The sequence below is a fragment of the Solenopsis invicta genome, chromosome 10 (genome assembly GCF_016802725.1).
Source record: "Solenopsis invicta isolate M01_SB chromosome 10, UNIL_Sinv_3.0, whole genome shotgun sequence".
Taxonomy (NCBI): Eukaryota; Metazoa; Arthropoda; class Insecta; order Hymenoptera; family Formicidae; genus Solenopsis; species Solenopsis invicta.
The window spans coordinates 636,593-663,812 of NC_052673.1; the positions used below are offsets into that span (position 1 = coordinate 636,593).

At 33.9% G+C, this 27,220-nt stretch overlaps 1 protein-coding gene across 8 annotated transcripts in view; it reads left to right on the forward strand.

The window, feature by feature from the left end:
- LOC105194437 (protein MON2 homolog) overlaps positions 1–25,500 on the forward strand; it is an 84,559-nt gene extending 59,059 nt beyond the window's left edge. For 3 of the 8 annotated variants that reach the window (XM_039454696.1, XM_039454700.1, XM_039454695.1), the window contains 5 exons: positions 5,511–7,842; positions 18,611–18,795; positions 18,880–19,123; positions 19,223–19,317; positions 24,435–25,500. In XM_039454696.1, the coding sequence (XP_039310630.1) occupies positions 5,511–7,842; positions 18,611–18,795; positions 18,880–19,123; positions 19,223–19,317; positions 24,435–24,604 (3,026 nt within the window). In that variant the 3' untranslated portion in view covers positions 24,605–25,500. Of the gene's footprint in view, positions 1–5,510; positions 7,843–18,610; positions 18,796–18,879; positions 19,124–19,222; positions 19,318–19,451; positions 19,851–24,434 lie in introns of those variants that run through there. The other 5 variants (XM_039454697.1, XM_039454699.1, XM_039454698.1 and 2 more) reach the window with 5 other exon arrangements.
- Positions 25,501–27,220: the final 1,720 nt, after the last annotated feature.

Sequence of the window (27,220 nt, forward strand, 5' to 3'; positions counted from 1 at the left end):
GTCTTAAAATGCAGCTCTTAAATTGAACCAGAATAATAATATCAGTACTAATTAATTCAATAATTTTGATGCATATAAGCATCTTTAAGATCTTCCCATGCTCAAAAGAATTTATTATAAAGAATTAGTTGCGAAAAATTTACTTCAGCCAGGATTTGAATTTGGATCTTTCTTCTGTGCGGGCGTCGTAGCTAACAGTATGATCACTGAAGCATACAGTAATATTTATTGCAACAACCGATGATGTTAAAAGAATATCTTGAAAGGTCGATGTGTATAAATAATAATTAATATACGTATAAGGTTGTAAGGCGTACAACACATTTAAACAAAAAAAAATATATTTACAAATATTCTGATAAGCTCGTATGCAATTTAACAATTAATTGAAAAGGCCAGTAAGACGAGCAAAAAGATGTAGATATTCGTATAACTTATATTTATACATATTTATTAATACTCGAGACACAAACGTTTCGACTCTACGGAGTCTTTTTCAGTGTGTGCGTATTCTTACATTATAATGTATTTAAATCAAGGAATGACCAATAACGATCAAAATAATAATTTAACTAGCGCTAAGATTCTTTTTGATCTGTTAGTTATTTCTTGATTTAAATGTTATACATTACGATCTTACAGATATATTTATTATTATTTATTCATGTTTTTATTTCCTTAAAGTGGGAAAGCTATGTAAACAGCTAAAGATTTAGCAATATTCGAGAATTTATCGTAAAAATTGTATTGAATCAATTTTTTTGGAATCTTTAGTATATTTTATTATCTAATTGAAGATTGAAAAACATTTTTGTTGTTATATCATTAAATATTAGAGTTACAAGGACATGCCGGACCATTTAAGAAAAAAGTGCTTTGCCGTGGAGTGTAGTTTGTTGTTTTTATTTAAAATAACAAATTTTAAATGAAAACTTTAGTTAATGAGTATACACTCAGCATGAACCTATTTTGAAGTTAAAAAATGTAAAATTTAAAAAAAAGTGACACTGATAAGAAAAAAATATTTTTTTTTTAACAAATTAAAACAACATAACGCTACGCGCGCGCCACTGTTATGTTTATATTATAACAATTACTTTTTGTCACAGCTGTCAAAATTCAATCAACGCGAAGACAGCTACTCTTGCAACACGAAGTAAGCCAAACGAAAGAACCAATCAATATCGCGGAAAATCATGAAACACGGCCTTTTTATGAGAGAAGTGCTAAAAAAATGGTTATTATTGCAGAAATAAATATGTAAAAGGGGTTCATGCTGAAGATGTTAAAAATATAATATACGCAAAAAGTTCGTTGTTTGGAAATTTTTTGAGCTACATGCCACAGCTCTCGAAACTTGTCGAGAACAACGCATTTAAAGTTTGGGTGCAGATAATCAATAATTTTCGGATATTTATGATTAATTTGCTATGCCAGGATCATCAAGTAAATCTTCTGTTTTTTACAGAATTTTTGTAAACGCGCATTTTATTCTTGACGAACCGATCATGTCTCTTGAGTGCTATTTGAACTGCGGCGCATTTGTCTCTGTAACCGTTGTGCATCGTATTCAGCAAATATTTTGCACTGTTGACCAATAACAATATTCATATTGTGCATTATTTGTAAAAATGCAGCTATAGCGTTTATTAAAAAATCAACAACAATAAAAGTGACAATTTTGATTGTTTTGAAGTCGTTATTGAGATTGCGTATTTTGAGTATGTGTATTGAGGCGTTAATAGTATAATATTTAATTTATAATGTGTATGAAATTATGTAATATTAAAAACTATGTAACGTGCCCGTAGCGCGTACCTGTTTTTTTTAATATTTAAAAAATTTTGATTTTTTGCAGACTTTAATTTTAGAAAGGAAGGTGTTAAAAAAGTGTCATATTTGGCCCGCAAAGCACTCCTAAATAGATCTTGAAAAATCGTTGCTCCTCAAATAACAAGAAAAAATAATCATTTGTCCAAGAAGTGGTGAAAACATTGCAAGAATAGTTTAAATGTAGTAAAAAGTGATTTTAAACTTGAAAACTATGATTTTAGTTAAAATTATAGGTACACATTGCATGTAAAAATTGCAGACTATTTTAGCATTATCTAGGATGCACCACATGAAAGTATAATCTATCTAGCATCTCTTGGCAGAGATCGGGCCACACAGTTTGTCACTGCTATGGCATTTTGTGATTTTAAATCCTCTCTTGGTATGTGTGCGTGCGTGCGTGCGCGTGCGCGCGCGAATATATAATATAAAAAATAAGCGAATTCCCACCTTGTTTGCACTTTCAGAATCTGATAATGATTCTTTATTAAAGTAATCGTCAAAGAATTGAGCAGGGATTGAAATGTTTTTTTGAAATCGAGCTTTATCAAAAAATCACCAAATTTTGGCTCAACTGGCTGGATTTTTTCCGGTCTTGCTTTGACTGGCTAAATCACCGATCAATCTTGTCTTGATTGACTGGAACATCAACCAATTTTACCTTGACTGGTTGGATCATCCTTTGATCCGTCGAAAACAAAAGAAGTATAAATCTGACCGAGCAACCTCCACGTGGTACCATCTTGAATGGTGTTAATGCATTGTAACTGTAATTTTCAAGCCTTGTAACTTGAAAAATACTTAACAAAAAAACATTTAACGGTATGTTTTTGGACCGATAATGTAACAACACAATGATAATTTAAAAAGTTATAATTTTTTAAAAATTACTCTGCATTTACCGTAACTTTGTTTACACATTTGCCAAGATTACATAGTTTTATCAATTATTATTGGTAATTTATAATATTGGCATTTTATTTTTTAATTGTATATTAGAAAAAAATTGAAACTAAATAAAATTATGGTTGAAAACCATCGCATTACGTTGTATTTTTTAATAAAAGGGTCAAATGCGAGTGATCCCGCAATGGCTAGTGAGGAACAAAAAATTACGATGGCTAGTGTTAATCGTCTGTGTGGTTGAGGTCATTTTTGATTATATTTATGCTATTCTTGCAATGTTCCCACCACTTCTCGGACAAATAATTGTTTTTTTCTTGTTATTTAAGGACCTAAACAATAATTTTTCAAAGTTTATTTAAGAATGCTGGTGGGAGTCAAAATTGACACTTTTTTAACACACTGCTTTATTATCTTAAAATTGCACATGAAGAAATTGAATTTTAATAATTTCTCGAGCTATTAAACATTTATTTTCATTAATCTTTAAACACACCGATCCCGTAAAATACGTAAACACATTTTTGGGTCTGGGAGACCTTTTCAATTTTGAAAAGTTATAACTTTGGTTCCAATAAACATTTTTCAACAATCTTTTTTTTACATGAAAGTTCAGAATCTCAGAAATGTGACTGCATTATCGATATTGCCGAAAAATGATTTATTGTTAAGTTACAAAAGAAAAACGATTAAGCAAAAATTAGAAATTTGTAACGACCTTACTTTCCGCGTACGAGCCGTAGTTGGCTGGAGGACGAGGACGCGGGGGAGGTTGCCGAGAGAACTAGACACGCGAATTGATGTTAGGTAGAACAAGGATTTATTTGAAAGAAAGCAAGAAAATATATTTACAAACGTGGTGAAGCCACTAACGCTCGGACGGACGACGAAACGGATATGTTTTAAAATTGAACGCTCGGACAGACAGAACGGATAATTTATAATTACTTAATGCACGAACGGACGGAACAGATAGCGGAGAATATTCGGCAACGTTCGGTCGGACGGAATAGATAAAAAAATACGCGACTATGGACGAGACTGCGATATTAATATCGCGAGGTAATATCGTGGTTATATACAGGTGATTTCGAGACGAATTTCTCTGAATTTGGAATTCCTGTTTACAAGCGAGCAGGCTATTGTTCGCTGGACTCGCTGAGCTTTGTGGTCACCGCGATGTGTACACGGGCACGGCGGAATCGTTTTCGCGCGGCACAGCTGTATCTGGGGGTTTTCCTGTTTGCGGCGCGAAGCGGTTAACACCGCGATGTTGCGGCGGGTGGCAACTACTAACGCCAAGAGCTCTTGGTAGAGGCACGGAACTCCATACCCCTGGTCGTGAATGGTTGCCGGTGGATGGAGAACGGATGTCAGTTCTGCCGATAACCACTATCTCTTGATCGGAGCGCAAGTTCGCTTGACTTCAGGAATAGCACAGGAGAGACTTCTTTGCAAACGAAGAGATTTGGACGGAAAGAAGCGACTTTCCGAGAAGCGGCGGCGCTTATATATCCGCATCTTGAGAGGAGGGGATGGTCGAGGAGCGGTCGGTATCTCGGCGGAGATGGCATTCCCGCCACTCGAGATCGGCAGCGGTCACCACTTCGTGCACGCGGAGAGTTTTCCGACATGCGGATGCGCGTTACGCGTATATTTGAAAAGTATTATTGGCGCTAAGCGCCTTTTCTTTGCCGTCCGGCAGGTGGTCGGCCGAACAGCACGGAGCGGTGGACGGTTCGGGGGTGGGGGGGGACGGTTTGTTCAAAAATCCACTTTTTGTTTAAAAAAATCATATCTCCGCAACAAAAAATTTTTAAAGACTTTCAACTACGGCGTTTTAAAGCTAGTCATACTTTCAGAAAAAAATTATGGTATTGTCATTTCTTTTAAAAAGTATAATTATATAACAAGGAGAGCATGAAGTATTTTTGAGTGTCTAAAAAATTTTTTTTTTAAATTACATGTTTGTAACAAAAAACTTTTAAAGACTTTACAATACGGCGTTTTTAGGCTAAAGAATCTTATTTAAAAAGAAAAGATGTTACTGCCATTTCTGTTAAAAAATATACTTACGTAACAAGGCGAATATGAGGTATTTTTGATAAATTCAAAGTGTCTAAAATTAAAAATTGATGTGTTTCGTAATATATTTCGGACCCTACGCAGAAGTCCTCTTTTTCACGGCACTATAATATTTTAACTTTAGATAGAGTAACATACACGAACCTGTTTGATTGTGTTTTGTTCAGTTTTTTTTTACATAAGATTACTTACCAGAAAGTTTCACTCACAAACTATATAAGTCGCATTGACTCTAACAAAACTTTGCTGCCGTGCTGTTCGAGTTCTAGTTGACCAAGAAAGTTGATCAACAATATCAATCGAAAGAGGAGATTTCAAACTTGTTTTACGTCCTGGTCGCGAACCTCGTTATCTCATTCCGTCTTCACACAGCAAGCGTTCGAAACTTCATATGGGGTCTCTCAGAGCCACTTACGTGTTTAAGATTTAAAAATAATAGCGGATGAAGTTACAAGAGGGGATTATCATGAGTTTAATGTAAAAAATAAATAATAAATAAGTATAGTTATATGAAAACTTTTTTGATTTTTTTTTTTAATAATTTTCTCCAAAACGAAACAAAAACGAGCAAATCTCTAAAAGACTTTTTACTAGTTTATCAATTTCTCACACGCTTCCAAACGTTTTGACATTTAAATATAGTTCGCTATTAATTAGTTAATCTTTTTTCATGTTGAAATTATATCTAGGTGCTCATCAAGGTCCTGTCATGTTGACCGCGAAAAATCTGCAATGTATGCGTGCGTTGTTATCGTTGGCCCATTGTCATGGTAGCATACTTGGTAGCGCGTGGCATTTGGTACTTACTACTTTGCAACATCTCGTTTGGATACTTGGTTTAAAACCTTCTACCGGTGGATCGTTGAAAGCCGGAAGAACCGCAGCTGATCCAAATGCCGTGCTAACAAACGCGGTTATGGCGGATCTACCTGTACTCAGCGCTATGCTCAGTAGATTATTCGAGAGCAGTCAGCATCTCGATGATGTTGCTCTGCATCATTTGATAGACGCTCTATGCAAACTGAGCCACGAGGCTATGGAGCTGGCGTATTCTAACCGTGAACCTTCTCTATTTGCTGTTGCTAAACTTCTAGAGACAGGTTTAGTAAACTTGCCACGTGTGGAAGTGCTCTGGCGACCATTAACAAATCATTTATTGGAAGTTTGTCAGCATCCACATATTCGTATGAGAGAATGGGGCGTGGAAGCGATCACTTATCTTGTCAAGATGGCTCTTCAGCATAAATACCCGCAACCACTTCGCGATAATCAGAAATTGCAAACATTATTGTTAGGACCATTGTCCGAATTATCATCTGTGCGACACGGAGACGTTAGGCAGCGACAGCTGGAATGTGTCCTACAAGTACTTCATGGTGCTGGGGAGACGCTGTATCACGGTTGGCCTTTAGTTCTCGGTATTATAGGAGCAGTTTCCGATCATCACGGAGAAGCTTTAGTACGTATAGCTTTCCAATGTTTACAGTTGGTTGTAACTGACTTTCTACCGGTGATGCCTTGGCGATGTCTTCCATTATGCGTTGATACAGCTGCTAAATTTGGATCACAGACGCAGGAATTAAACATCTCGCTTACTGCTGTCGGTTTAATGTGGAATATAAGCGACTATTTTTATCAGAATCAAGAAAAATTGTGCATTTGTTTGCGTGGAGATTCGTCGTCAGTATTCCCTGATTTTCCTGGTACAACAAACATGCCACCGTTCGATAAACTCTGGATGTGTCTCTACGCGAGACTGGGCGATTTATGTGTCGATTCACGACCCGCTGTACGCAAATCGGCGAGTCAAACTCTATTCTCTACCATATCTGCACACGGTAGTCTTCTACATCAACCCACGTGGCAAGCTGTACTCTGGCAAGTATTGTTTCCACTGTTGGATAAAGTAAGGAGTTTATCGAACTCAGCTAGTAGTGAAAAGGTTGACACTAGTGGGAACATACTTATTCATCATAGCAGGAATACAGCGCAAAAGCAATGGGCGGAAACGCAAGTTTTAACATTAAGCGGTGTAGCTAGAGTGTTTAATACGAAACGTCAACTACTACAAATGCTAGGAGACTTTCCAAGAGCGTGGTCATTGCTCCTCGAATTTATTGAGAATTCCGCGCTTAGTAAAAACAATGAAGTGTCATTAGCGGCACTGAAGTCATTCCAAGAGATACTCTTTCAGCCGAAGGGAAGCGACAGCACCGAAGTGATTCATTCGAACGATTCGGAAGGTTTGTGGACGGTAACGTGGCGCGTGTGGCTCAATATTGGAATGGAAAGCACCGCACCACCACAAGAAGGCGATACCGAACCTTACGTGCCGTCGCAGGCGTTTCTAACTGCGTTGATGCATATATTTCCTGGCGTTTTTCAGCACATTAGAACCAAGTTTACGAGCCCCGATTTGCAAAAATTGTGTAGTGTACTAAAAAATGCGGTAGCCGTTCCGGTGCATGGTGAATCGACGCCGTACATCTTGCCATCGGTACCTGATGTAGTTCTTACTCATTTGCAAGACGAAGTGCTGCATTCCATGGAGCTCCTGCAAAAAGAAGCGTTAAACGGCCCGGACAATTTGCGCATGATGATTGTACTAATATTCCTTCAGTTGCTGAGCTTTTCGAAATTGGCGTGCGAAGCTCCCACTTATGGTAAAATACCCACGAAACACATCTCCCAGATCAGAGGCGTGTCTGCTGACTGGATCACGATGAACTACGTCCCGTTCGGCGAAAAGGCTCTGTCGATGGTCGTGAGTCTGTACCAAAAGACTGCGCACGAGATGGTCGTAATTGACGGTCAGGTGTTGAAGCACATTGTGGAAGCGCTGCACGTACCGTTGGCCATGAAATACGCGTGTCCGTCTGCGACCACGTGGAAATTGGCCGTGACTAGTCTCCTGGCCGTTTTGCATACCGGGCTGCCGCTTGCCAGAAGATATCCCGAGCAGTTTCAGAGTATGTGGCTTGAACTCGCGAGCACGCTGGATGATTTCTTGTTCCCTAAAAGGTAAACTATTAGTTATGATGAATAGACTAAAATATGCTAATTTTTGTTTGACTAATAATGAAATTTAACAAATATAAAGAACGATAGATAAAACGGCTCTTCAATTTTTTGTGTTTTTACATATCAGTCTACCTTATTTAGTAAGAAAAAATTCAGATCGGATAAAAACTCGTTCGTTTTGCTCCGCTTACAAAATAGTTAGTTTTTTTCTCCACTGTTCACAAAGTACGTACAGATCGTAATGGTAACGGGTTCATCAGAACATATCGTTATAGTTATTGATTCACAAAATAATATCGTCAGTTGATTTAATATTTTTGAGGGTAATTTAAATATATTACAAGTATTATGATTTTGATTCACTGTGCGATGTACCATGCCTAAGCGCACGAATTCTTAATGTTAGAATTGGGCAACTTTAATCATTTATAATTTGTAAAGTGTTATATTCTCGATATTTTTGTATTAGGATTGTCGATTTAGAATATTTCGAAGAATCCGTTCATAAAATAACCTCCACTAATTCTGGAACACCCATATTAACAATTATAATTAAATTTTCAAATACTAAAACAGACATATGGTCGATTAACAAAAACTACTATAAATTGTATGTGTATGTGGTGAACTGCATGTCTCCATTACCAAGTTGGCCATGCTCAACGTACTTGTCATAATTGAAAGAAAAATTGGAACAAATCATACTTTGATATTGTACAATAAGAATTTCATGTGATGTTTCTAAATGCGAATGTTGTAATTTTTAAATATGAAGTAGTTAAAGTGTGTGTGTGCGTGCGTGCGCGTGCGCGCGTGCGTGTGTGTTTGTGCGTGTGTGTGTGCATGTGTGTGTAATAAAGTTAAAAGTAATTAATTTCGATTTTTTTAAAACAAATTTTGATCATTTTCCCACGAGTTTAGTTGGATAAAAATACTACTTGTATTCAGCAATAAAAAAAAACTCAAGATTACATGTATGACTTACATTAAATTTTTTAGGCAGAAGATATTTAGAAATTTATTTTACCTATCGTTCTTTACTTCATAAAAAATCGTGCATTTTGAGTTCTATATGTTGCATTGTAACATTTTGGGCCGATTTCTGAGGCGACTCCTACTTTCTCCTCACTACTGCTCGAGGCTCGACGACCGAGCTGCCGATCGCGCTTGGACTACTGTGCTGTGCTCTCAGAAGCGTTCCCCATAGAACATATATCATAAGAAATGTAAGCTCTGTATTTAAAGCCTTGTGTACACCCAGCGACTTTGATTCTATCCATGAAGAAATTTTCCAAATTAAGAAGTCGCTATCTTTCTACATATTTACAAATCATGATTAACGTAATGACCAATAAGCTCTAGTCGTTATACACGGGGGTGAAACTAGTATCGTGGTTTCCGGTAACACGGAAAAAGTGGGGTTCACTTGAAAGTGGGAGTTAAAATGACCAATCAGAAAAAGCCTTGATGTAAGTTGGTAAGAGTGAGCATCTGCTCACTTGATTTTCGTGTGGTAGCATTGATGAACTGGTCTCTCCAACAATGCAGAGCAACGGATGGTTTATGCAAGCAATAACAATTAACTTATGCAGGATTTGGTAAAGTTCAATACTAGAATTTCAAGGCTACTGTTTATCGAGACCTCGCTTACATTAATTGTAAACAATTAAAATAATCGATAATCGAAAAATTTTATTTATTTAATAGAAAACAAGATACAGCTAAATATCTCAAAAAATTCTACAATGCGGGATCATATAAATTAAAAATAATGAAGAATAAAATCTATAAAAATATGAGTGAAAATAAAGAGAATGTTATAAAATGTAACATTATTTATTAAAGTTAAGTTTTGTGATTATCAAAGTATATCCCCATCATTATACAACATTTTTCAAATGCTTTTTAAATATTTATTTAATATTAATTATTTATTGTTTAATTCATTATAACAATAATACTTATTAAAAATTTATTAAATATTTATTTAACATTAAGTAAATATTTAAAATATTGATTTAGAGAAACTATTAACCCTTAAACACACCGATCCTGTAAAATACGGAAACACATTTTTGGGTCTGAGAGACTTTTCCAACTTTGAGATATATATATATATATATATATATATATATATATATATATATATATATAAAACTATAGTTATAACTTTGATTACAATCAATATTTTTCAACAATTTTTTTTAAATAAAAGTTTAGAATCTCAGAAGTGTGACTGCACAATCGGCATTGCCAAAAAATAATTTATTGTGAAGTTATAAAGGAAAAACCATTAAGTAAAAATGAGAAATTGGTCAAAAATTCACTTTTCCTTCAAAAAATCATATCTTCGCAACAAAAAATTTTTAAGGACTTTCAAATACGGCGTTTTAAAGCTAAAGAGTCACACTTTCAAAATAAATTTTGGCATCATTTCTTTTAAAAAGTATAATTATATATCATGGAGAATATGAGGTATTTTTGGGCATCTAAAAATCCACTTAAAAAAAAATCATATCTTTGCAACAAAAAATTTTTAAAGACTTTACAATACGGCGTTTTAACGCTAAAGATTCATACTTTCAAAAAAAATATATAAATATATATATATATATATATATATAAATATATATACAGGGTGCGAGAAAAGTTCCGGGACGGCGAAATATCTCGAAAACTAAGCATTTTAGGAAAAAGTGTTTCAGACAAAAGTTGTAGGGTTTAAAAAGATTTATTTACTGATCTTATCAGTTTGACCTTGGATGGCGTCGCCAAGGTCAAATCGAAATTACATTAACTTTTTTAAATGGAACACCTAACTTTTTATTGCATATTCTTGTAGCTTATCTCGAGACCTTTCCAAAACATTACAAGAAAGTTTATTTTCGTTGAGTACTTTCCGAGTTGTGAGGCTTGAAAGCTACAGTGTACTGTAGTGTGGGTCCAGCCAGTTAAGGCAAGAGTGGCGTGTGGGTCCGGCCAGTTAAGGCAAGTGTGGCGTGTGTCCGGCCAGTTAAGGCAAGTGTGGCGTGTGTCCGGCCAGTTAAGGCAAGAGTGGCTGGACCCACACTACAGTACACTATAGCTTTCAAGCCTCACAACTCGGAAAGTACTCAACGAGAATAAACTTTCTTGTAATGTTTTGGAAAGGTCTCGAGATAAGCTACAAGAATATGCAATAAAAAGTTAGGTGTTCCATTTAAAAAAGTTAATGTAATTTCGATCTGACCTTGGCGACGCCATCCAAGGTCAAACTGATAAGATCAGTAAATAGATCTTTTTAAACCCTACAACTTTTGTCTGAAACACTTTTTCCTAAAATGCTTAGTTTTCGAGATATTTCGCCGTCCCGGAACTTTTCTCGCACCCTGTATATATATACATATACACACACGTATATATATATATATATATATATATATATATACAGGGCGAGTCATTTTAATCTATGGACCCGAATATCTTCCAAATAACGGTATCTACAAAAAAATGGTTTAGATAAAAGTTGACCAGGACAGACGGGGTCATTTAATTGTACCATTGGTTTTGACCTTGAGGTCAATTTTGAAGGTTATTCCAAGGTCACTATGGTTTTTTTAAATGGGACACCCTATTTTTGACTGCGGATTTTGAAAGAGCGGAAAATTTTACATCAAACTTGTCTTATGAAAAAATTGTTTTTGCGACCTTGGAAAGGTCAAAAATGAAGGTGAAATACCTGAAAAACGATCTGGTGTACTTTTTCTGAAATGACGTGGTTTTGTGGGTAACACAAATGTGCATAATGCTTAAACAAAGTCAATGAATTGTAAAAGTGTTAATCACTTTGACCAGCTTTACCTTGAGGTCAATTTTCAAGGTTGTTTGAGGCTCATAACGCATTTTTTGATTAGTAAACCCTATTTTTGACCGCAGAACCTGTTTCTTGACAATGGGCTCTTAAACAATGGCACTTTTTACATGAGCATAGGGATTTTTTAGTTTTTCGACCTGACCTTTTGAAGGTCATATCAAGGTCATATCAAGGTCAAAAGCACTTTCATCTTACTTTTAGCGTTACCCGGAAACAACGACGTGGACGTAGTAAGTTCTGTTTCCTTTAGGGTGCTTGATTATCGTGAGTCCCCTTGCCTCTCACGTCGGGGTGCTTGATTATCGTGAGTCCCCTTGCCTCTCACGTCGGGGTGCTTGATTATCGTGAGTTCCCTTGCCTCTCACGTCGGGGTGCTTGATTATCGTGAGTCCCCTTGCCTCACGAAGAATCCGGCCGAAAGTTGCAAGTAGTAATGTTTAAGCATTATGCACATTTGTGTTACCCAGAAAACCACGTCATTTCAGAAAAAGTACACCAGATCGTTTTTCAGGCATTTCACCTTCATTTTTGACCTTTCCAAGGTCGCAAAAACAATTTTTTCATAAGACAAGTTTGATGTAAAATTTTCCGCTCTTTCGAAATCCGCAGTCAAAAATAGGGTGTCCCATTTAAAAAAACCATCGTGACCTTGAAATAACCTTCAAAATTGACCTCAAGGTCAAAACCAATGGTACAATTGAATGACCCCTTCTGTCCTGGTCAACTTTTATCTAAACCATTTTTTTGTAGATACCGTTATTTGGAAGATATTTGAGTCCATAGATTAAAATGACTCACCCTGTATATCATTGTTATTTCTGTTAAAAAATGTATTTATGTAACAAGGTGAATATGAGGTATTTTTGATTAAATCGTGTCTAAAATTGAAAATTGATGTGTTTTATGATATATTTTGGAAAATCTCCTTTTTCTAAAACATTTTATAGTATTCCAACTTTAGACATAGTATATGCGAATAATATCCGCGAATCGACCTGTTCGAACGTATTTTGTCCAGCTTTTTTATGTAAAATACAAAAAAAGTTTCACTCACACACTATATGGGTCGCATTAATCCTTACAAAACTTTGCTGCCGTGCCGTTCGAATTCTAGTTGACCAAAAAAGTTGATGAACCATATCAATCGAAAGAGGAGATTTCAAACTTTTTTTACGTCTTGGTCCGAACCTCCTATCTCATTCCGTCTTCACACAGCAAGCGTTCAAAACTTCATATGTGGTCTCTCAGACCCATTTACGTGTTAATTAAAGGTTAATTTAATATTTATTTAACGTTTATTTAACATTTCATTATTTACTCATTTAAAATAATGATTTGGGAAAATGTTTATTTAACGTTTATTTAACGTTTAAGATTTATTTAATATTTATATTACGTTTATAATTTATTTGCAATAACGATTTAAAGAAAGATTAATTTAACATTTTTTCAAAATTAATTTAATATTTATTTTACATTAATTTTTATTTGAAACAATAATTTTATAAACATTAATTTAACATTAATTTCATATTTATTTTACATTTATTTAATATTTACTTAATATTCATTAATGTTTAATTCAAATATTATTTAATACTGATAGATATTTATCGTCTCAATAAATTAATAACATGTGGTTGTCCGCTGCCGAAATTGCGTGTCCGCGGAGATTTTTAACATATTTAACATTTTTAATATATTTTTTCCTATCAAACAATATTACTGATTATATTATTATATTTATATTATTGCAAATCACTCTTATATTTTAACTACATAGTAAAAATTACAGATAATTATAAATTTTAACAGCTATGTTATGCAATTTTTGCACAGATCGAAGAACTGCATAAAGAGCATATTAATGTAAGTTGTGTAAAAAAACTAAAAATATCTTTTATATTTTTATATTTTTTTCCAATACCAGTCATGTTTTTACAAGAATAAGGGAATTAAAAATCTACGATTAATTAGTCTTGTTTTTGCTGTCATTCTTTGAAATTTAAGTATTTCAATTTCGGCAAACATTAATTTGAGGTTAGAATAGTATTCTACAGCTTTGCTCAAGTCTACTTTGACCACGACTTGGTGAAGATCGTCTTATTTGGCTGTATATACGTCATACAAGACGTCTTATTACGATTATGAATTCGTGACTAATAAAATAGTCTTAAGTCTGTTCTTATTTTGAATAAGATCTGTCTATGAATCATGTCGATACCGAACAAGACATTTTTAAACAAGATCGTCTTGGACAAGTCTTGACTTGAGATTTTACTCAAGCATTTGCTTGATTCATGACTATGAATCTAGAGGGCAACTTATGACTGTACTTAAGACTTGAAAATAAGTCACGACTATGAATACGGGCCATGGGCAACGAAGCAAAACACTGTCATCTGGTGGGAAATGAAGTGGGAAATTAAATGGATTGTAAAAGAGGATCTTCTAGGAGAAAGAATATAGAGACTTATTTATGCAGGCAATAACTATTAACTTATGCCGGAACCGGTAAAGTTCATTATTAGTCCCGGTCTACAATAGATGTAGTAAGCCTTAAGCAGTAAGAAATTGACCAATCATAATTGAATATGAGGAGAATAATTGACCATAGTTGGTCAATTTCTTACGACTTAAGACTTACAACATTAATTGTAGACCGGGACTTAAAATTTCAATGCTTCTGTTTACTGAGGTCTTCATAAACAGTAGCATTGAAATCCTAGTATTAAACTTTACCGGTTCCAGCATAAGTTAATTGTTATAACCTGCATAAACCATCCTTTGCTCTGTATTGTTGGAGAGACCAGTTCATCAATGCTATCACACAAAGATCGGGTGAGCTTACTCTTATCAACTTACATCAAGGCATTTTCTGATTGGTCGTTTCATCTCCCACTTTCAAGTGGACTTCACTTTTTAATGTTACCGGAAACGATGATAGGTTGTGTTCGAAAATTGTACTCGTTGGGTAGAATAACTTTGAGTGACTAATTAGAATGAAGAAATCTTAATACTTCTTTGTCCTGATTAGTCACTCAAAGTGATTCTACCTGACGAATATACTTTTCAAACGCAGCCAGCTTCTAGTAGCTTCACTCCCGTGGTGTCCCCATCTCAGAAGTATGCTGGGTATTTGCTCTTTCGCCAAAATCGCTAAACCTAATTCTAAATTATTTCTATCAAAATAATTTTTTTATATATATTAAATATTAAATTTATTAATAATGTATTACATGTGTTCCTTACAATAATTGCGGCAATATATAATTATAGTATTTTAAGTAGCTTTCCGCAATAGCTTTCTACAATAGCTTTCACCCATAAGGTACTAGCTTGATGCGATATTAATTTCATTGTTGATTTTTTTGAAATGGTTTCTCCAGTAAATCTATTGCACTCAAAAAAGAAGGTAGAGATTTTGATATTGTGAAAATATTTTTCAGTTTTTACTTTTGTCTTTTTTTCGTTTCTAGTTTCTATGTAATATATATTTTGCTTTTCTGTCGAACCATATTTATTTATCTTTATTTTCAGTGGATTAAGCTTACCGGGAAAACCACGTGAGAAAAACGCATCAACAATAGTATGGAAAATTATTGTGGAATTTTAAATTCTATAATTATATATTTTTACAATTATTATAAAGAATACATATAATATGTTATTAGAAAACTTAATATTTAATATATAAAAAAATATTTTGATAGGAATAATTTATAATAGTTTGGCGGGAGGGGCATATTTTTGAGATGGGGACGCCCCTGAGGCTACAGTGCTCAGTGCGCAATTGGCGACTGGGCCGTTGAACCTCGAGTGGTAGTGGGGAGAGAGTGAGCGTTGCCTCAGGAATCAGCCCAAAATGTGTATTTCATTGCAAGCACTGTCAGTTAGAATATATTTTAGTTGATTTTATCTATAAGTACATATTTATGCACATTTTACCCATATGTGCAAATTTATATATTTTATATATTTTTTTTATATTTTACATTGTTTTTAATTTAGATTAGTTTTTCCTAATATAATAAACATAATATTTAAAATGAATTAAACTTATCAACTGAAATAATTGAATTAAATATTCTGTAACATATTTTATAGTCTTGATTGATAAAGGAATTGATTAGATCACTGATTTCTAAATGTCACACTGCATTTATGTAGCAAACATCGAGAAACGTGTTTCTATCTTTTTTTTTTATATAAAACTGAAACTCATGTAAAATATTATTTATTGAAATTATAATAAATTATATTTAATTAATATACATAAGAATTAAGTTTTAGATCTTATCTTAATTTTGTCGATGTTTTTAATTGAATCTTATTATTTTTAAATGCCGTAGGATTATTCAATGAATGTAAAAGTAAAAATACAACGTAATCTTTTATCAAATTTATTAAAATTATTCTTGTTTACATCGAGACGAATTTGCGACGTATTTGCTGCGTGACTAGGTCGTGTCTCAAACGAGGCACTGACAAGGGGAGGACCAGGTGAGAGACCCTGGGATTTTGATCCCAATTTGTTAGTTATTCTGGAGACGAAAAAAAAGTTTACGTCTCCCGGCGTTTCATCGAATAGGCCTTAGTTTCGAAATAATAAATTTGTGAAAATTGGCCATACCGCGGCGCGCCATATGAGCCTTCCCGATAACTGTTCTCGCAACCAGTGCAGTCGGCTCCGTGCGTTAGGTGCTTGCTTCACAATTGTAAGATCCGGGTTCACTCCCGGATGTGTGCAATATATATATATTTTTTTATTTAATAAATGTATTCATTTATCTTGATGATATTAATATAGTATGCAAATTTCTAAAATAGAAATTTTAATTTAATATCATTTTCTAAACTTCAATTTAAATTTAATTTGAAGGGAATTTGAATTCAAGTAATATTTGAAATAATAAATAGGTAATAATAATAATATATAAGTTATTTGAAATGGATAACATGTAAAGGCAACTTATCTAAATTTTCAAATTGTTTAACTTTAACACTGGTAAAAGAAGCGGATATAAAATGGTAAATAAACGAGAGGTTTTTAATCCCCTTGCAGGTATGTAGTCATTCACATTCACATTTACAATCAGATGTTTGTTTATTATTCTTCTTTTACAATTAATTATTTTAAAAACTAGAATTTTAAAATACTGTTAATATTATTTCTAATTAAATTTTAAATTAAACAATTTGAAAATTTAGATACGTTGCCTTTATATGTTATCCATTTCAAATAACTTATATATTATTATTATTATTATTATTATTATTACCTATTTATTATTTCAAATATTATTACTTGAATTCAAATTCCCTTCAAATTAAATTTAAATTGAAGTTTAGAAAATGATATTAAATTAAATTTTCTATTTTAGAAATTTGCATACTATATTAATATCATCAAGATAAATGAATACATTTATTAAAAAAAAAAAAAATATATATATATATATATATTGCACGCATCCGGGAGCGAACCCGGATCTTACGATTGAAGCAAGCACCTAACGCACGGAGCCGACTGCACTGGTTGCGAGAACAGTTACCGGGAAGGCTCATATGGCGTGCCGTGATATGGCCAATTTTCACAAATTTATTATTTCGAAACTAAGGCCTATTCGATGAAACGCCGGGAGACGTAAACTTTTTTTTTGTGTCCAGAATAACTAAAAAAATTGGGATCCAAATCCCAGGGTCTCTCACCTGCTCCTCCCCTTGTGAGTGGGAACGGTAAAGAATTTGCGTGATACAATTAACTGGCAGAAGATTGTTATATTTTACACTCAAACATTTACAGTCTTTTATTTCTTACGGAACATTTGACTTTAATAACAAACTTAGGCGAAATGCGCACTAACACATGTGAAAAAAGGTTTAAAGCCTTAAGAGCGAAATTCGACGATCGCGATTTCGTGCCTTCTCTCGATAATCGCGAGGTCTTGAATGTCTGAATTCAGCAAAATACTTACCGGAGCACTTGTGCACTCCGGGAGGCAGGCTTACTATAAGTGACTATCACTCGCGATCGGTCATGACTATGCTTGCGATTTAATCGGCGCAAGAGTGATTACTCCACAAGCCGGCCGATGGAAATGGCGGCTTTTCTGGAATCGCAGTGTGCCTTGTATGGAGACAATCGTGAGTACAGCACGTGCGAGCGGGAAACGTAAATCTTAAGCGATTGACACAGCCTCATGCCGATAGGAAATCTTCGGTAGATTAACGGTCTTGTTAATTCTCGCGACGGAGATCTGCAACGCGAGCGCTCGATTACGTACTTCTATGGCGTAGTTTGCTTGGCTTCGGAATTTTGGAGCATGATCTCTCACGTTTTGCACTTCGGCGCGCACTTAATTATAACGCACGATGTTGTTCACTTCACATGCGCGCCTCATTATCGAGGTTGTATGCCGCCGATCGCCCTTACGAGATGGAAAATACGGCACAGTGCGACCGTCTTCGTAAACGAAAGTGGCAATTGCGCCGGTTTCGGCTCGTTACGTTCAACTTCGTAATCCTATCGTTATGATTGGGCGTGACGTCACCCTTCTCTAGATCGCGAGCCATGATCGGCGCTGATAAGTGCTGCCGCTCGGAGGAGCACTCCGGTGCTCCTGCAGCAGAAACAGAGATCGCAAGGAGCATCGCTCCTTGTTGAATTTCGAACAATTGTACTTTGTCATTATATAAGCAATTTAAGTAATCTTTGAAGATTTTTGAAATAAAATTTAATTTTTAGATACATTTTTTCTTTTTAGTGTTTTTTTTAACTTTATGAAGCATATTTTAGGCGCATAAAATGAGATAATTTAAAAGTATATTTTTGATTGCTGATAAGTTTATGTCAAACAGATTTTTCATCTTATTTTGAGAGCATGGTAAAAAATATCGCTCGATCAATTGCAGTGTACTAAATGTAGAACGAGGGGTGGAAGAGATCCAGGCTGATGAGGCGGTGGATTGCCAGGTTATGGAGTTACTGAGGGACGAAGTATTGCCACATTCTCAGCATATACCTCATCAATTTATATTGAGAGTTGTTATGCTTTTAAATAAAGGTTCCATACATTCAGCGACTACAGCAAATATCGGTACATATGATAACCTAAACTTTTTACAGAAGCTGCTCACAAAGTAAATATTTTTTTAATGAAGAGAATGTCTCTCTTTTACAGAGAATGGAGCAGAGACGAAGTTACGCGAGGAATTCGCAAAAACTTGCTTTGAAACTTTGTTGCAATTTTCTCTGTTAGATGGATTGAACAATGACACGGAAAATAGTCCTAAAAAGAATTCGAAAAATGACGAGGGCGGAATTGCTGGACGTTTGGCAGTTACGGCTCTTCTGCACAGATTTCAAGAAGTCTTACGGCGATATATTGAAAGCGAGAGACGGAGTGGGAAATGCCCTTTACCTAGGTAATAGTATCGAAGCCTCCTGACTAGAAATAACTTCATTTTATTTCGATAAATATTTTATATCTGAAATGCAAGTCATTTTAAGTATTGTACTTATAGAATCTTTTCTAGGTACAGGTTGTCGGAGATATCATTTGTTCTGAAAGCTGTTGCTACTCTTGTAGTATCGCTCAAGAAAGCGCCTCCCAATAAAGGTGCATTTTTATTTTTATTATTTACTCAGACAAAGATTGCAGAAACATTGCAGAAATATTTGATTGTATAATAATATTGCACTATTGCAAAAACATTACAATATGTTGTAATACTTTGTAATCTCATGATTAAGGCGATGCTGGAGTGACGATGAAACTCATTCGACGTCGGTACTGCATATTTTTCTTCGACGGAAAGTCGAGCGACTCGCGGTCGCGCGTGGGTTGAAGAGTAAGAGAAATAGGCTAATACTCTTTGTCAAACGCACTCATCTGTTCTTGTTCTTCGACTTTAGCGCCATATAATGCAAGATCTCTCAACTACCATCAATACAATTACTGCTCTTTACACCAATTAAGCGAGTAAATTACATAAACAATTTTCAAACATTTATTTCTCTCATACTAGAACTTCTAGAATTGTTCTGCAAGCGCCGTATTGTTTTTTCATTTAACCCTTAAACACACCGATCCTGTAAAATACGGAAACACATTTTCGGGTCTGGGAGACTTTTTCAACTTTGAGAAGCTATAACTTTGATTACAATCAATATTTTTCTACAATTTAAAACAAAATAAAAGTTCAGAATCTCAGGAGTGTGATTGCACAATCGGTATTGCCGAAAAATAATTTATTATAAAGTTATAAAGGAAAAATCATTAAGCAAAATTGAGAAATTGGTCAAAAATTCACTTTTCCTTCAAAAAATCATATCTCTTCGCAACAAAAAATTTTTAAGGACTTTCAAATACGGCGTTTTAAAGCTAGAGAGTCACATTTTCAAAATAAAATTTGGCAAAATCATTTTTTTTAAAAAGTATAATTATGTAACATGGAGAATATGAGGTATTTTTGGGCATCTAAAGATTCACTTTAAAAAAAAAATCATATCTTTGCAACAAAAAACTTTTAAAGTTACAATACGGCGTTTTAAAGCTAAAGATTCATACTTTCAAAAAAAATTATATCATTGTCATTTTTATTAAAAAATGTGCTTATATAACAAGGCGAATATGAGGTATTTTTGATTAAATTGTGTCTAAAATTGAAAATTGATGTGTTTCATGATATATTTCGGAAAAACTTCCTTTTCTACAGCATTTTATAGTATTCCAACTTTAGACAGTATACAGGGTAGTCAAAAAGTATCGGACCCCCCCAATATTTCCGTTCCCTTGCATTTTACAAGAAAATGTTTCAGACAAAAGTTGTAGGGTTTAAAAAGATCTATTTACTGATCTTATCAGTTTGACCTTGGATGGCGTCGCCAAGGTCAGATCGAAATTACATTAACTTTTTTAAATGGAACACCTAACTTTTTATTGCATATTCTTGTAGCTTATCTCGAGACCTTTCCAAAACACTACAAGAAAGTTTATTTTCGTTGAGTACTTTCCGAGTTGTGAGGCTTGAAAGCTACAGTGTACTGTAGTGTGGGTCCAGCCAGTTAAGGCAAGAGTGGCGTGCGGGTCCGGCCAGTTAAGGCAAGTGTGGCGTGTGTCCGGCCAGTTAAGGCAAGTGTGGCGTGTGTCCGGCCAGTTAAGGCAAGTGTGGCATGTGTCCGGCCAGTTAAGGCAAGTGTGGCGTGTGTCCGGCCACTCTTGCCTTAACTGGCTGGACCCACACTACAGTACACTGTAGCTTTCAAGCCTCACAACTCGGAAAGTACTCAACGAAAATAAACTTTCTTGTAGTGTTTTGGAAAGGTCTCGAGATAAGCTACAAGAATATGCAATAAAAAGTTAGGTGTTCCATTTAAAAAAGTTAATGTAATTTCGATCTGACCTTGGCGACGCCATCCAAGGTCAAACTGATAAGATCAGTAAATAGATCTTTTTAAACCCTATAACTTTTGTCTGAAACATTTTCTTGTAAAATGCAAGGGAACGGAAATATTGGGGGGGTCCGATACTTTTTGACTACCCTGTATATGTTAGTAACATCCGCGAACCGACCTGTTCGAACGTATTTTATCCAGCTTTTTTATGTAAAATACTCATAGAAAAATTTTCACTTACACACTATATGGGTCGCATTTACCCTAACAAAACTTTGCTGCCGTACCATTCGAATTCTAGTTAACCAAAGAAGTTGATCAACTATATCAATCGAAAGAGGAAATTTCAAACTTTCAACGTCTTGATCCGAACCTCCTATCTCATTCCGTCTTCACACAGGAAGCGTTCGAAATTTCATATGGTATCTCTCAGACCCACTTACGTGTTTAAGGGTTAATGCATACAGTGGAAACTACTTATTTTATACATACAAAGTCTCAAACTTACATGAGGTACATGTTCTTACGAGTCGGCAGAAGCCAATAATTAAACAATTAATTTTTTAATCTACTTTCGTTTTTCGTATTAAATTATATTTTTCAACGTACGTTTTTGTTACTACTTTAACTGTGGAAAAGGATTTTGGGATCTGTAAAGCCAATTAAAAGATATGACTGTCCAAAAATAATTGCGTATAGAGACCAGTCCAGCATCGCATTAAGGTGTTTTTAACGAATGTGTAGGACATGTAAACAAGTATCAAAAATTAACCCTAGGTTATCATACCTATTTTTGTTTATCTCCCCCGCTACACTATAGTTTGTGGAATCCTATAACTTTGTCACACTGTATCTCTGAACAGAAAGCATATTTTTTAGCTTATTGTTACAACTACTATTATTAGTGTATAGGTTCAATCCGGGAACTGTGGAAAGGCTGAATTGACTGGACTGGTTATTGTGAACTTGCTTGTACGATATATATTTCTGAGGTTCTGTTACAAGCGTGACACGTGTTCTGATTCGACGGCCATTACTGTACATATTACTGTACGTGCGTGCATGCGTGAAGAAGAAGCTCGCTTAGCGCCACCTCTCACTCACGACGTGATTCTGTTAGTTGCAACTGTGGTAACAGAAAGTAACTAGTTGGGGTTTCAACACTTATAGTTTGTGAAATAGTTATTTCAGAGTCAGATAAAGACGATAAATGAGACGAGAATAAAAAATATTTTATTCTTAAGTAATTACAATTGTTTAAAGAAATTGTGTTGCAAAAATTCATAAAAATTGAGTACTTTGTATAAAAAATATCAAATTTTTAAATTTTAATTTAATGCAAAAAAAACCAGTAGGTTTTTTGAGTTAATCTTTTAGATTAAGAAAACAAATAGTACGATATGAATCGCTCCAAAAAGGATTAATTTATTTGAAGTGTGGAAAATCGATATTTTTGAAAAATTAACAAAATTATTTTACAACTAATAAATAAAATTTTATTATTTGAACGATATAAATTGGTAGATAAAGAGTTCTAATGAATAAATATTATTATTATTGTATATATAATAAAAGAACACAGGCTTCGAAAAGAAGTCTTGGAAGTTTTAAAGTGCTTGCGTACGTTAATATGTAAAAAAAAATTACATTGTAATTTTTAAAAAGGCAAAAGAATATTACAATATACGTAATAATGCGTATACATTTTTTATTAATTAGTAAATTTACTATTTAATTTCATGCATTTTTATACTATCTGAAACCTAATAAATGTTTATTTAATAAAAAAATAAAGGGCTCCGGACTAGAACCGGACTTACGACTCACACGAGGATATGATTTTTAAACTTTCGTGCATTCTCGTATTGAAAATAATGCAAAAAATGCTTTTTTATTGTATCCATGGATAGTTAATGTTTTTCTGAACCTCAATTCAAGTCTTGATATTATTTTATAAAAAAGTTATAGCGATGTAAAAAATTGTATTTACGTTATATCTTTATGTGTGGTGGTATTTGAGATTAAGAACATAATTATATAAATTAAATTTACAATGCATTATTAATAACATTTTATTTTAATACAAAATAATATACAGGGTGTCCCAAAATTTGCGCATTTTGAGTACAAGACTTGATACTTTACGATAAAAGAAACAACTTTTTCCTTTAGCAAAATTGCGTGCGACAAGTAGTTTTTGCAGGAGAGCACGTTAAAGTTAACGAATAAGCGTTCTTGGCTCTGCGGCGCTCAGGGCCGGCGCGTGTGCTCCTTACTCACTTGTACCTAGTCGTTGGCTAGTGGTTGTAAGTAATGTCTTAAGATATGCTGATACGATTCTGTTATTATTACTAATTTTATGTAATAATTATAACATTAAAAAATTAATAATTTTGAACAAGTTCTTTGTTTTTTTTTATCTTTATTTTCAGATGAACCTACGGAATCAGATAACTTTTTATTCATTTCTTACGTCAGGAATGAAATCAATATTTAATTTATTCTCTTTTCATATTTTAAGCAACACGGAAGAGGTTAACGGCTGATATTCATTGATTCTACAGTCTTAAAATGTCGTAACTAATTATAACAATCGTATCAGCATCTTAAGACACACACACATACACACATACACGCACGCACGCACGCACGCACGCACACACACACACACACACACACACACACACACACACACACACACACACACACACACACACACACACACACACACACACACACACACAGTCCAGTGTAATTGTCCACATGATTTTTTAGGTATTTCAGGTATTTAAAAAAAGGTATTTAAATTTAACAGATGAATATTCATCTGTTTTATGTACGACATATAATAAAAAAATTAAAAAGGATTGTTATTAAAACGTCATCTCGAATTTTATAATAAGCACACCATACAATTTTTTTCCGATAATTTTGTAGGGCAAGGGGTTCTCCAAAAACGAATGCAACGCACTATTGAGAATATTACTTTTATTGATATTTCATTGATTTTAATGATATACAAAAGAATATCTATTGTAAAAATCTATTAATAAAGAAAGACTAAGTAACTTATGTAAACAAATTATTCATATTTAATATCAAATTGCAGCATTATGTGTAACAGTAATAGTAGTATGAATTAAACATCAATAATTTTGTAAAATTATGTTATGACATTCCAATAACGATTTGTATTTTAACAATGTTTCTGAAACATTGTATTGCAATATACAAAACTGCAATGTTGCTGCAATGTAATTGCAAGGTTCTGTGTCGTATGGTTATATTGTATAAAATAAAATTGTTGTGGTATTTGATAAATAATTGTTTAAATTTTAGTTGAAAGATCAGTATGGGAGCAGCTAATCGGATTATATCCATGCTTAGTGGAATGTACGATTGCGACTACTTCTGGTCAAGTATCTAGATCTTTGCGAGAGGCTCTGCTGCAGTATCATGATTTATTGCGGGCACCAGTTTACAACACATCAACCCCCAATGGCGTTTGACCAATGCATTCTTTTTTTTTCACTGAGAGTGTGGATTAGCACTAATAGTTGAAGTACAGGTAATTTCGAGTAATTTTCCTTATGTAACGTTTTGATGCGTGATAAAATAAATCTGCGAATAATAATTCTCCAATTTTATGTAAAAGAAAAATTTCCCGCATAATTATAGTCCAATAATAGAATAAATAAAAGGGTAACTTTTGTTGTCAGCGTGATTTCAGTAGTTCTATATAGCTGAAGTAATCTACATAGATACGAATTAATTCCGCTCATACGTCGAAATATATATTATTTTTACGACATTGCAGTACAATAATCAAAATGCGAATAGAGCTTTTAGATTGACGCTCTTACACTATGAGAATTTCATATAAATTTACATAATTTTTGTCATTTTCAACTTTGTGTCAAGAAGAATAACAAAGAAAGATTTCTTTACAAAATCTACTAACAGTGCAGTAGTAATGCAAGGAACTTTTATTGCAAAATTGTTATGTCGATAAAATTAAATTTGAAATATAGTTCAAGTAAATTAGAGATTGAAATGTTTGAGGTACATGAAATTGCGAAAGAGAATTTATCAACTAATAATTCTCCCAGAGAAATGTAGAAATTATATGTTTTAGCGCAATCGTAGTTATTGTTTCGAGTATACAGGAGGAATGCTGTATATATTTGCGAGAAATGTACAAGACAGCTTTTTTAATCAGTGTTGTAAATATTAATACGATATATATAATGTATACTAAGATGCGAATGTAAGACGATTTTATAAATAACATGAAACTTTATCATTTACTATTCTTACAAATTACGCGGCGTCGTAAATTATTAATATTGTCGAAATGTAAATAAATCTATACAGATTAAATAAAGCTCCATCTGAGTAGCTGTTATTTATGCTTTATGATTTTAAATTCCGCAATATCCTTGAATCACAAATATTCCATATGTTTCTATCCTATATATTTTTCGGAAAAATTAATTAAAATCAAATAAGTTCATTTCTTTTAATATGAGTTATGACGTTAAGTCATTTTTTATTAATAGCATTATAACTTAAATAACTTTGAGTCGACAAAAATTTAACAGAAAACAAAATATTAGGTTGTTTGGAAAGTAATTTCGTTTTTTTTATGAAAATGAAAGACTATTTTCTTATAGTGAATAAATATTTTATTGAATTATATGTTGTCCATTCTGGTCCAATACCTTTTGCCATTTTTCTGGCAATAGCATGATTCCACGCTTTTGAAACTTTTGTTCTTTGCTGGCAAAAAATTGATCTAGATGATTTTTGATTTCCTCATTTGAAGTAAAGGTTTTACCGTCTCAAAATTTTGTAGAGACCGGAACAAATAATAATCAGAAGGTGCCAGATCTGGAAAATATGGTGGGTGCGGCAGTATATCTCATCCAAGCTGTAAAAGCTTTTGACGAGTTACCAAACTTGTATGAGGTCTCGCATTATCTTGGGGGAACACTACACCTTTTCTAATGATCAATTCTGGCCTTTTCTGTTTAAGTGAATCATTCAATTTGTCCAGCTGATGACAGTACACTTCAGTATTGATTATTGTGTTGTCTGGTAAAAGCTCAAAAAAACAAAACGATTTCTTTGAAATATCACCAAACATCACCTTTTTTTGATGAATATCGGCTTTCAAAGTGCTTTGAGTCGATTTTACTCCATCTCTTGCGTTTAACATCGTTGTAGACAACCCATTTCTTGTTCCCAATGATGATGCGCTTCAAAAATGGATCATTTTCTTGAGGTTTGAAAAGCAAATCACAAACGCCAACGCGACAGCACAGATTTCTTTCCGTAAGAACATGAGGAACCCATATGTCGAGCTTTCAGATTAAACCTAGGCGTTTATTAATTAAAAAAAGAAAAAAAACATGGGACAGTTTGAAAGATTGAACCTTTCCCTTCACAATGCCGGTATAGATAGAACATGAAAATATACTTGTTTTGAAGTACATATAAAAATGTCGACCAATGCCAAGAATTAAGAATAGCCCCAAGCCCGGAGTAATTCGTAACTAGTCCGGGAATATCCCGAAATTTGTATTTTAAGTTGAAAAAGCGGTCAAAAAGCTGTTGTTAAGATTTCCTTTTATTTAAAAAAAGGATATAGGTATACAAAAAAAATTACAAACATACACGTTCGTATGTCTTTTTATGCCATCGGTGTGACAGATTTCCTAATTTCACAATCTTTAACGTTTTATAACTTTTTACCTGCTTAAGAGCAACGATTTTGTATTCATATTCATGTTCTATGTACTAAAATACACAATATTATCAATTTTGAACTAAATCAATGAAGAACTTTACCTCAATGCTTAATTCTGCGTAGCGCAGACGTTTGTAACGCAGCCAAAGGGTTAGGGTTATCCAACTTAGGTTAGTCGCTGCAATCAGTATTAACAAATCGCCCCGGTGCTCGGTATTACGAATAGCCCCAACATTAACTGTGCGCATTATTGCGTATGATCGACAGAAATAGACATCACACAGCAAAAAGTAAACGCGAAATGTTTCAAATACATTCAACTAGACATGATACATTCAAACTTTTCAAAAAAAACCTTATTCATCTTACTTAAATT